Source organism: Cucumis melo, chromosome 12 (genome assembly GCF_025177605.1).
Source record: "Cucumis melo cultivar AY chromosome 12, USDA_Cmelo_AY_1.0, whole genome shotgun sequence".
NCBI lineage: Eukaryota > Viridiplantae > Streptophyta > Magnoliopsida > Cucurbitales > Cucurbitaceae > Cucumis > Cucumis melo.
In genome coordinates this window covers 6,205,231-6,216,279 of record NC_066868.1, presented here as the reverse complement: position 1 = coordinate 6,216,279, position 11,049 = coordinate 6,205,231, and the positions used below count along the sequence as shown (strand labels likewise).

The 11,049-nt window shown below is 34.1% G+C and overlaps 1 protein-coding gene across 3 annotated transcripts; it reads right to left on the bottom strand.

Moving 5' to 3' along the window:
* LOC103501385 (dolichol kinase EVAN) lies at window positions 1–8,750 on the bottom strand. 3 transcript variants are annotated; one of them, XM_008464956.3, is made up of 14 exons: window positions 8,157–8,746; window positions 6,973–7,085; window positions 6,600–6,803; window positions 6,321–6,425; window positions 5,731–5,801; window positions 5,577–5,657; window positions 5,264–5,475; window positions 4,907–5,096; window positions 4,717–4,782; window positions 3,684–3,772; window positions 3,478–3,592; window positions 2,105–2,156; window positions 1,923–2,023; window positions 1–530 (listed from the first exon to the last, which is right to left on the bottom strand). In XM_008464956.3, the coding sequence occupies exons 1-14, from the start codon at window positions 8,345–8,347 to the stop codon at window positions 417–419; spliced, it is 1,704 nt and encodes a 567-aa protein (XP_008463178.1). In that variant the 5' UTR covers window positions 8,348–8,746; the 3' UTR covers window positions 1–416. The 3 variants fall into 3 exon arrangements, with proteins under 3 accessions (XP_008463178.1, XP_016903119.1, XP_050935734.1); XM_017047630.2 differs by having other exon boundaries at window positions 6,973–7,080; window positions 8,157–8,535; XM_051079777.1 differs by lacking the exon at window positions 1–530 and having other exon boundaries at window positions 1,639–2,023; window positions 8,157–8,750.
* Window positions 8,751–11,049: the final 2,299 nt, after the last annotated feature.

Here is an 11,049-nt window from a genome sequence, read left to right as displayed (position 1 = left end):
TTAGAGAATTTTCAGGTATATGTATTGTATTGTATTGAATGAATAAATACATTTCTATAAGCAACATAATATCTTCCACCGGTATATTGCTACAAAAATTAAACCTCTTCTATCTAGGAATCTTCACCCCAGCCTTACAAATTACATAAAATCTATCTTCCTCCTTTCCCTGTCTACAGCTAACAGTATACCTTTTGAATTGAAAGGATTAGAAATCAAATCAGATAACACAGGACAAGACACTGAGTAGGAGATTTTCAGCAGTAAATATGGGCTATTATGTACAGAAAAAAATGTGAAATCCAGTGAAGAATGTAAGACTTGACGCATCTAATGAGACGCTAAGTTGAAGTTTTATTTGGAGATTAGAGGTGCAAGCAGCAAGCTGACTCGGCTGCAAGGAGAACCGATCCCTTCTACAAGCATAGAAGGCTGAAGAAGACAAGTGGTATGAAAGCGTTGTCAAGTTGTGCTGTATAAGCCTCCAACAAACCACTAATTGTGACGGCTAGGAGAAGAGACAGCCACCGCTGAAAAAGTAATCAACAATATCAGGAATACATCGACACACAAATTATAGAATATCAATGTCCATAACTTAATTATTAATATCCATAACTTAATTATTAATTACTTTTAGTTGGTTCTTAGATGCTTTACCAGTTTGACTGTGATATGGCCGTCAACATGGCTTTTTTCTTTCTTATTCGTTCATTTGTGTTTGGACCAATTTATGCATGCATCGATTAATCTTACGAGAGAATTAATCTTATGAGAGACTTGATCCGACCCTAGTGCCTTTTTAATTACTAATAATTCATAATTCATTTCTTTAATGTTTTTATATTAATTTTTTTTATACTTATTGGCACCTGTACCTCTATCCTCCCTCTCTCACCCTCACCTCTTTTCTCTCCCTAACATCGGTCACAGATTGATTTAGTTGAGAAAGAGATCTCCATTGACAGAGAGGTAGAAAAAATGAACTCAACTGAAAAAATCATGGGAAAATTAGCAGGCGGGAGGTTGTTAAGGTTTGGTTTGCAAAACTCACCTTTCACTCACTCTGTTTACCTGTCGATTTTGAGGGTTTCAAAGATACTTCAGTTTTACAATCTATGGAGAAATGGATGTGGCTGGAAGAATGTTTTTATGAGTATTTTCATAATAAAAAATAAAGGGAAGTTGATTTAAGCTTCAAGTTTCACATTGTGGGACGACAGCCATGGTATAGTCCACCAGCACCAACATATTAGTTCTTGAGGGAAAGTCTATTCTAGTTCGTGTAAGTCCTAAGCCCTACAAGCATTGCACACAGTAATTTCTTTATAGTGGTTGTGGTCGATAAGATCATTTTGGGGCTAGCAGCACAAGGTAAGGTGGGTGTGGTGAGGAAAAAAGTAAACAAGACAATCTAGTGGAAATAAGTGTCCCTGTAGAGATACCTCTGGTCATTTACCGTCAGAATTGCATGTCTTCGATTTGTATGGCAGAAGATGACCTCTCAATATACGCCAAGTATGTGAAGCTAAGTAGGGGCCAGTTTAAAGCTTTAAAAATTTTAAGTACTTGAAAAGCCTTAAGACCCGAAGGGAAGAGATTCAACTACTCTAATGTATATATCAAGTGCTCTTCAAGTACCCTAAATTGACCTAAATTTTTCGGATAAGAGGTAAATGAGATGGTTACTGTTTGTTAGTTTGTTGGTGGGGTTGTTCATAAGTACAATGAGCCTCTGCCCCTAAGCAAGCAATTTTATAGTTGTCCGGTCGTAAGCTTGCTCAAGAAATAAACCACCCAAGTTCCTCAAAATTCAAATCAATTGAGATTCTATTTTGCTGCATTCTTTTTCTTATTTTCACCATTATCCTGAATTTTCTTGTGCTGGTTAGTGTTTCTGAGGAACAGAGAGATCGACCAACCTCTGTCAAAATATATCCAGTGGATGCTATAAGTGGAAGCAGAATGGAACAAGCAGCTAGCACAGATGTAATACCAGCTGCTGTGCCTTCAATGGTTTTCTCTACAAGTGCAAGATTAGAGTATTAGAAACTTAAATCGTAAAAGTCTATATTATGAGACACACGAACAAAACAGTACTCACTGCCAGTTTTGCTCCACCGAAGGACACCATACTTGTGACCAACAACAGATGCCTGAGAAAGAAAGAAATATATCATTTTCACTTTTTGTTGGTAGATTAGAGTGAACCACTTGTAGGCTTCATCAAAAAATTATGTTCATATTGGACATTGAAAAGTCAAGTTATAGTCAAGTGTTGCCATTTTTCAACCAAATGCGGGCTGAAGTGAGATTCATTTTTACTTCGCTTTAAAGTAGACAGATCCTTAAATTCATAACTCTGTGCAGGTCGGGGTTCAGTAACAGCACTAACAACAAACTAACCATAAATAAAATCAATGAAAAAATATTTTTTTTTTTTGTTCTTTGAGTTCGGAGTATAATTTCCATTTGGTTCCTAAGTTCCAAAATGGTGCACTTTTACTGTTAAGGCCCTGAGTTTTGAGCTCAGTTTTCCTTCTGTTCCTAAATTTTCAAATGTTATATTTTACCTTTGAGTTTTGACTTGGGTTTCCATTTCTTTGACATCCGCGAGTGTCTGGACCAGCTTACGCACACCTCGATTAATCTCACGAGACAATCACCTAACCCTACAATCACCTAACCCTACAACATTTTAGTGTTAAGGAAATTCGTAGGAAATTAATTCCTAAGTAGGTGGCCACCCCTATGACCTCTTAGTTAGTTATTGATATTATGTCTCCCTTTTTACCACTATTCAACCCATGATGATTAAGTTGAGTTTCTATTTGGTCCTAAGTTTCAAAATTTTGTTTTACCCCTTTAGTTTTCAATTATGCTCACTTTGTTTTATGTAGTACTTTTTCTGTTAATTAAGATAGAAAAAATAAATTAGTTTTCATTAAATTTCCATCAATATTAATATTAATTAGAAAATTCCACATTATGTTCATTTTAAATTAATTAATTCAAGTTAAACCCAAAGATTAAAAGTGAGAATTTTATAAAAACCAGAGGTACAAGTGAAAAATCTTGGAACCAAGAGACCAAATGAAAATGACACTCAAAACTCAAAGGGTAAAAATATAAAATTTTGAACTCAGGGACTCCTAACAGTTGTAAAAGGTTGATATTGAAGTTGAGAATGATAGATTTCTAGATATGCAGATGAGCACGCTTCATTTACTTTAGGAAACAATTATTTATCGGCTAAGAAAGTAAACAAGCATAAATGTTCGAGAGTTTTCAACTCTTCAGTGTCACATTGATTCAGCTAATGCTTAAAAAACTAGTATAACCATAGAACAAACCATAGATCAGAAAAATGGCACATATTTCAGGACAAACTCAAATGAGAACTTCAGCTCAGCATGCATTTATATTCAAGCAAATATCTCAGTACCACCACCAGAGACGAGGGTATAATCCACTCACCATTGTATCTCCAATTCCAAGACTCAATATTCCAGCAAAAGGTGCAAGTGGACGGTCATTGTAACCAGAGGACATCCAAATGGGAAGCGCACATCCCAATAAAAGTGAAAAGTGGCTTAAAAAAAGATATAACAGATAAAAGGGTTAGTTCAAATTTATTCTCCTTAACAATAATCTACAGTATAAATGAACACCAAGATAAATACCTCACAATAAGAAGTTCAGAGTCTCTGTGGTCTGTGAAAGCATTCATAAATTGATGCACAGGTTGGCCCAAAGGCCAAATCCTCCATACCTAAATTAATGATTTAGGTGAGAAAAATTATGAGAATATCTAGCCAAGTCTCATGTTTTATACTTTTAATTCCACGCATATTTGCACATATAATTGTCGGTTAGACTTTGATTTCTTGATAATCGTTGACTTATTATAATTTACTGAAGTAGGTCATGATTCCAGTGCATTTTTCATAAAAGTTAAGCAACTTGATAAATGAAATACGTTTCTAGATGCACCTGCAACTGCCATAATATAATTAATGCGTATCCCTTCATTCAACTATGGAAAGCCGGTAGTTGAATCATAAATGGATTATATCAATGACATTTTATAGCGTGCTTATAATATTATAATGCTTTAAGTTTCCCTTTTACCTTTTCCCTGTCTCTCTCAGTAACATGAACAAAATAAGCACCATGCTGATATCAAGTAATAGCCAACAAAATATACACTCTTTCTATCATTAAAAAACCCTCCTCTAATAAAACACTCATAAGAAGTTTTGATTTTCCTCTTATAGTGAGAATTTCCACTGTAGATTTTATTCGAAAGTCCTCTTTTTTGTGATGAATTAATGTCATTCGTGGCATGCTTCAAGGGTTTACGGACATGGACAGATTTCTTTTCGTAACAAAGAGAGATTTCTTTGGCAAGTCAAGTGTTTAAGCTCCAAGCAATATCAGAAAGTATAGTAGTCTTCCTCTGAGTAAGCCAAGGCTCCAAACATACCAAGAAGGAACTACAAGCATTTCAAAAAGTAAGCAAAGGCTCCAAGTTGTTAAGCTAGTTTACTTGACATATTAAGAGAGCAAATATTCTGTCTAACAGCAATCATATCAATTAACATCTCCCAAAGTGAAAATATCAGCCACCAAGCATATCAAATAAATGATTGTGATAATAACAGCACCGCAAAATCAATAGATAGTAAATTCATATGTCCAAGTAAATTAACTTACTCGAATAATTTCTAATGCCAAGAAAACTGCCAAAGCTGCACCAAAGGCTAAATTGAGAAACCTTGGCTGAAAAAAAAATAAAACAAACACTTTTCAGAATTGAGGCATGCCTAACCCCGAATGCCACCATTGTTTTGACTAGAACCAAAACTATCGTACCACTAAAGGTCAATCATTAGCCCCAGTTTACCTGAAAGATGAGTGCAGGAAGAAACATCAAAACAGCCATGAGATGATAGTATTTACGAAGAAGAATTCTCTCAATCTTGCTATTTCTTGAGATATTGTAGAACCGCAGAATAGATGCACATATAAGAGACAGCCAGTAGACACATAACGATATCCTTTTAAGTGGTTCTGAAAATGTGAAGGATATGACCCTGACAGAGTCAAATATGATGGATAAGCATAAAGAGTTAAAATGACAAAAACTACTCCAATAAGGTCAATGAATCAACTTTATCAATTTGAGTAGAGCGCTAGGAAAGTGAATAACAAATCTCAAATTTTTAATGAACTGAAGTCCAAATTCCAATGGATTCCATACCATAGGTAAGGATGCGCGTCAAATTCGTGAACGAACATCATCCATGAAGGGACGACCACAATCAAAATGAATCCAAGGAGGGCAAAAAATATCATGGATCTTCTAATCTCAAAGTACTTCTTAGCTTCAGAGTTTTCTGTGTTCAAAATGCATTCCCATATGTGAAGATGTTTAAAGATCACTGAGCACAGAAGAAGGCCAAGCAGCAGACCCTACATGGAGGAACTACCATGTTATTCCCAAAGAGACAAAAAATTGTGAACTACTGAAACTTAAATAATGTGAATCAGCTTCCATCAAATAAGATGCAAACCTGAACTATGGGACTAATCTCACTTCTGTTCATCGTATACTGAAAAGAAACCAAATCTGACGAACTAAAAGCCCCAAGCACCTGTTTCCAACCAATCTCTTATTAAGCATATAGGTAACAGTTATATTCCAAGGAAAACACATACAAGGCCAACCTTAGCAATAGTACATCCCAGCATGTCACCAAAGTAGAGAACAAGTCCAGATGTAACCAAGAGTGCCTCCCCTATAACAAGATTCCACTAACAATGAAGAAGTAAGCATGTGAAAGAAATTGATTTAAACATGAAAAAATCATAAGTTTGGCTTGTGAGTGTGACCATAACTACAATTAGAATGGGGACTATGAAAACTGAAGCAAATAATTGCAGAGCCAGAGTTCCAAATAATGTGTCAATTAGATAGAATCAGCATATTTGGAAAGAAAATGATATTAACCGGACAAAATGATGGGAAGTATAAAAAGAAAAAAGAAAATAAAGAATACTTGCGATTCAGAATGAACCTTGTTTGGCTTTAAAAATAGCAATGGATTCCTACAGAGCATCCAGAAACTAAAAACATTTACTTTTGTTCCCATTGGGAATAAACACAACAGCAATTTTGCCTTACTATGGTTGATCATTTTAATTAATTAAATTACATACTATTAAACGTGTTGCAAAATAGTGATTTTAGATTTTGACAAATACTAAAGAAATTAAAACCATCCACTACAAATAGAAAAAAGAAATAAAACACATACCTATGGAAGCACAAGCTGGAAAAGTACAAAGAAGATGCTGAATCAATTTAGAAGCAACCAACCCATGACAGACTATCCATGATAACATAAGAGCCACGTGGACAACTGATTGAAGAGAAATCAGAAGAAAGAACAAAAATAAGTATTGAAACATGAATTCAAAAACTCAACAAAAACTTCTGCAGATTTCTCTCCATCTTATATGCTGATCTTAACGAAGACAAAAATAATTTATTATATGAGAATAAGAATAAATTCACAAGAAACAAATTTAGTTACCATTAGGATATATTGTTGCTAGGGAACTATAGCACACAACCCCATATAAAATTTTGCACCCTAAATCAAGCCTCAACCTCCAAAGACGTTGGGGGCAAGCTAGTGAAACAACGTCAGACTCATGCATAGAATTCTTGAGGAGAGTAAGTACACTCAAGCAGCAAGTTGAAGTGGACCAGAATTGCATAGTCCAAGTCTCGATCTCTAAATATATAAAAGTTAAAAAGTTCAGGTTGTCATTAACCAATAATATAACAAAAAGGCTTAGCCAATAATAATAACAAAAAGGCTTAGTTCTAGTAAAAACAACAAAATTAAGAGAACTTTAATAATAATGCCAATATTAGTCATTGTTTATCTAGAAACCCCATACCTTCAAGTGCAATGTGATTGGACGAGAAAGCTCTAGTAAGCTGAATCATCTTAGCAAGCATTACACCAGGTAGCGTAATTGCTCCCAACAGTATTCCTGATGAAGCACCTGGCCTACAAAAATGGTATTCAAAATCATTGAAGAAACAAAAATGACAACATCAGAAAATATGATGAACGAAATCATTGCAGTTTACCATAAAGACCACTCTTCCAATTTAAAAATCAAAACGAGTTCAATCATGTTGGGAATTGAAATGTACTAGCATAAAAAAAGAATAATAGTATAGAAACTTGTGCAAATTTAGGTGACAAAATATCCGTTTTCTTGTTGGGTTTCCGGTAGTGAAAGTTTACAAGATAAGATAAAAGGAGAAATGCAACCTCTAATGTTAGTATAGATATTGATTGCATGCTAAGAAGCACAAACAATTTAGGTTGGATAAAGTGCCCGGTTGATATTCCAACGGTTTAATACTTGTTGGACTAGTGTGAACACTCGTTAGCATAATCAACAAGCGTCGTTAGTTGTACAAGTTGATTATGAGGCTAATATTTGTTTATATATATATATATATAGAAACAGCCACTTTCATTGGAAAAGTGAAAGAATACAAACACGGGCATACAAAAAAAACAAGCCCACAAAAAGAAACGTCCCTCTAAAAGAACCTCCAGCTATGTTGTAGAATCGCTACAGAAGGTCTTTGAAATCCAAGGCCACAATAAAACGTTATAGCAAACAAGAGCTCAAAATCTCAATTGGGCCACTTTTCCTCCCTTTAAAAGTCCTATTATTCCACCCACCTCACAAAGTTCATAAGATTGCACACAGCCGAGGAAGCCATAGAAAGCAACCCTTCTCCCCGCGGATGAGGCTAAGATTTGTCAGGAATTTATTGAACACTTGTCAAGCTAAATAAATAGAAGTCTGTAGTAATATAGGACAAAAATAGCCAAGTTGAACTATGTTCAATTGGCTAAAGCATATGTCATATACCAAGAATTAGAAGTTCGAAATCTACCTCCTCGCTTCTTGTTGAACTCAGAAAAGAAAAAATAAATTTGCAGTCCAAGACTTTAAAGCATACAAATGCATAAGCTTATTGATTTTAACATTCCTTCTTGTATTATCTAATAAAGGGAGAAATTCGAGAAATTATAAAGAAATGAAAGACAAGGAACCTGGTCTTAAATTGATGAAGAGAATTGGAACTCTCTGCTTGGATTTCGATGCAAAGAGCAGCAAGGGTGAGAAGAGAGAGAGCAAGACCATAATAAAGGAGGGAGAACGGGAGAGAAACCAATAGGCTGGTGATGAAGAACAGTACCACGGCTCTCTCTCCGTTCAGCAAGGGGGACATCGAGAAAGCCATAGTGGCCGGTGGGTGGCAGTAGCTTCAGAAATCCTCAATCTAGAAAACTAATAAGAAAACTTCCCAACAAGCAGTCCAGGGGCTGAACCGCGGGCCAGATAGCAAACAATTCAATGATGGGGTGGCAACAAAAGGGCCAATGGTCCTCAAAAGCCGCTACTTGTATATCCTTGTTGCTCAGACTCTGAGATTCATGGAGTTGGTGAGACCAAGGCGGGGGCAATTCAAAGAAGAGGAAGCCGGAATGAAGGAATTTTGGTGAGGAATTGGGTGGATTGATACACCAAAGCATCGGGCACCTAGGTTTTGTTCCCTGTTGGCGCGAGGTAAAGGAAGGGACATGATATTGATATTCCACGAATTTTCTCTCTCCATTGTCACATTTGAAAGTCGCCTAAATCCCAATTATGAAAATAATATAAACTCACATCTTTTAACTTACATCACAAAACACCGTTATCCAATGTTAAATTCTCTTTACGATCCGTTTGTTTTTCCAATATAGATACACAAAATTATGTCGCCAAAACGAATACACATTCTCAATAGAGAAAATATAATATTAAAATAATCAATTAATTTTATATTTAAATAAATATGTTAGAAAATTTAGAAAAATCTTAAAGTTAGTTAAATTTCTCTCCTTTCTCCAATTTCTTCATTTCTCTCTAACAACTCCAGCAAATAACACCATTTATAGGCAACTTGGCAAACATGATACAGTATTACATGGCTACTAAGATATCATGTTTGCTTGACACATGGTGGACATTTATCTTACTAATGGACAATAGGCATCTATATTTTAAATTCTTAGATGCCCATTATATATATGAATCGCTAAAACCTTACTAAGGAAAAACCTAATGGAAAAAAAAAACTAGTTAAGGAAAAAGAGTACATATTTTATATATACTTATAAAAATAAAATTTACTCCCCTCATGGTAACATTACTTGGGATCTTTGAGTCACTGCATTCTAATTTTATGCACCAATTTTTCAAATGTTGTGGTAGGTAATGATTTTGTAAATAAGTTTGTCATGTTATCCTTTAAACAAATTTGTTGTATCGTGATATCGTCATTTTCTTCAAGATCATGAGTATAAAAAAACTTTGGTGAGATGTGCTTTGTTCCATCACCTTTAATATAACCTCCTTTTATTTGAACGATACATGTTGTGTTGTGTTTGTATAATGTTGTTGGAAGGGGTTTATTAGAAGACAAACCACGTGATTGTTGAATGTGTTTAGTCATCGATCTTAACCATATACATCATCGGCTAGCCTCATGAATTGCAAGAATTTCGACATGATTTGAGGAGGTGGTTGTTATGCTCTACTTTATTAATTGCTAAGATATAACAGTTTCTCCACATGTGAATATATAACATATTTGAAATTTAAGTGGATCAGATAAATATCTAGAATCTGCAAAACCAACTAGGTTAAATTTTGATTTATTTTGATAAAATAATCTCATATCAATTGTTCCTCGATGATAACGAATTATAAGTTTAATTCTATTCCAATGCCTTTTTGTTGGAGAGGAACTATATCTAGCCAATAAATTTACTGAAAAATGTAATATCTCATCTTGTATTATTAGTAAGATACATAACAGCACCAATTAATTGTACTAAGATATGATACTTTTAAACCAAGCAATTCTTCATTATCATCTCGAGGTCGAAATATATCTTTCTTCACATCTAGTGAACGAGCTTGCATTGGAATGTTCAATGGATGTGTTTTATCTATATAAAATATATTCAAAACTTTTTTTGTATAAGTTGATTGATGAACAAATATCTCATCTACTAGATGCTCAATTTGCAAACCAAGGCAAAATTTAGTTTTTCTAAGATCTTTCATCTTCAATTCTTTCTTAAGATATTCTATTGCCTTTAAAAGCTCTTCGAAAGTTTTAATTATGTTTAAATTATCATCAACATATACGATTATAATAGCAAATCCTGATTGTGATTTCTTTATAAAGACGCATGGATATATTGAATTATTTTGATATCCTGAATTATTTTGATATCCTTCTTTCAACAAATATTCACTTAGTGATTGTACCACATTCATTCTGATTGTTTCAATGCATATAATGATCTCTGTAACTTTATTGAATATAGTTCCCAAGAACTTGGTTTATATGTTTTAGGTATCTTAAATCCTTATGAGATTTTCATATAAATATCATTAGCAAGAGATCCATATAAATATGTTGTGACTACATCCATAAAATGCATGTCCAGATTTTCATACACATTCAGGCCAATTAAAATTCTTAATGTGATTGCATCCACCACGAGAGAATATGTCTCCTCATAATCAATACAAGGACTTTGTGAAAAACCTTGTGTAACTAATATTGCTTTATATCTTGTGATCTTATTAATTTCATTACTTTTTCTCACAAATACCCATTTATATCCTACAGTTTTGACACCTTTCGATGTTTGGAATACTAGTCCAAAAATCTGACATTTTGAAAGTGAATTTAATTATGCATCAATTGCTTCTTTCCACAAAAACCAATAGTTTCTCTATCGACATTCTTCAACAGATTTTGGATTAGAATTCTCGTTTTTGGGTATAATATCAAGAGCAATTGCAGCCACCTAAATTTATTGTACATCTTTTTTTATTATTATTCTTTAAAATATAGTAATTGTAATAATGGATAAAATTTTT

Coding starts and splice junctions, on each gene's coding strand:
- LOC103501385 (XM_051079777.1), bottom strand. CDS start 8,347: ATGGCTTTCTCGATGTCCCCCTTGCTGAACGGAGAGAGAGCCGTGGTA. Junction 3,773..4,716: donor TGGCATTAGAAATTATTCGA/GTAAGTTAATTT, acceptor TCATTAATTTAG/GTATGGAGGATTTGGCCTTT. Junction 3,593..3,683: donor TCTGAACTTCTTATTGTGAG/GTATTTATCTTG, acceptor TCTTTTTTTAAG/CCACTTTTCACTTTTATTGG.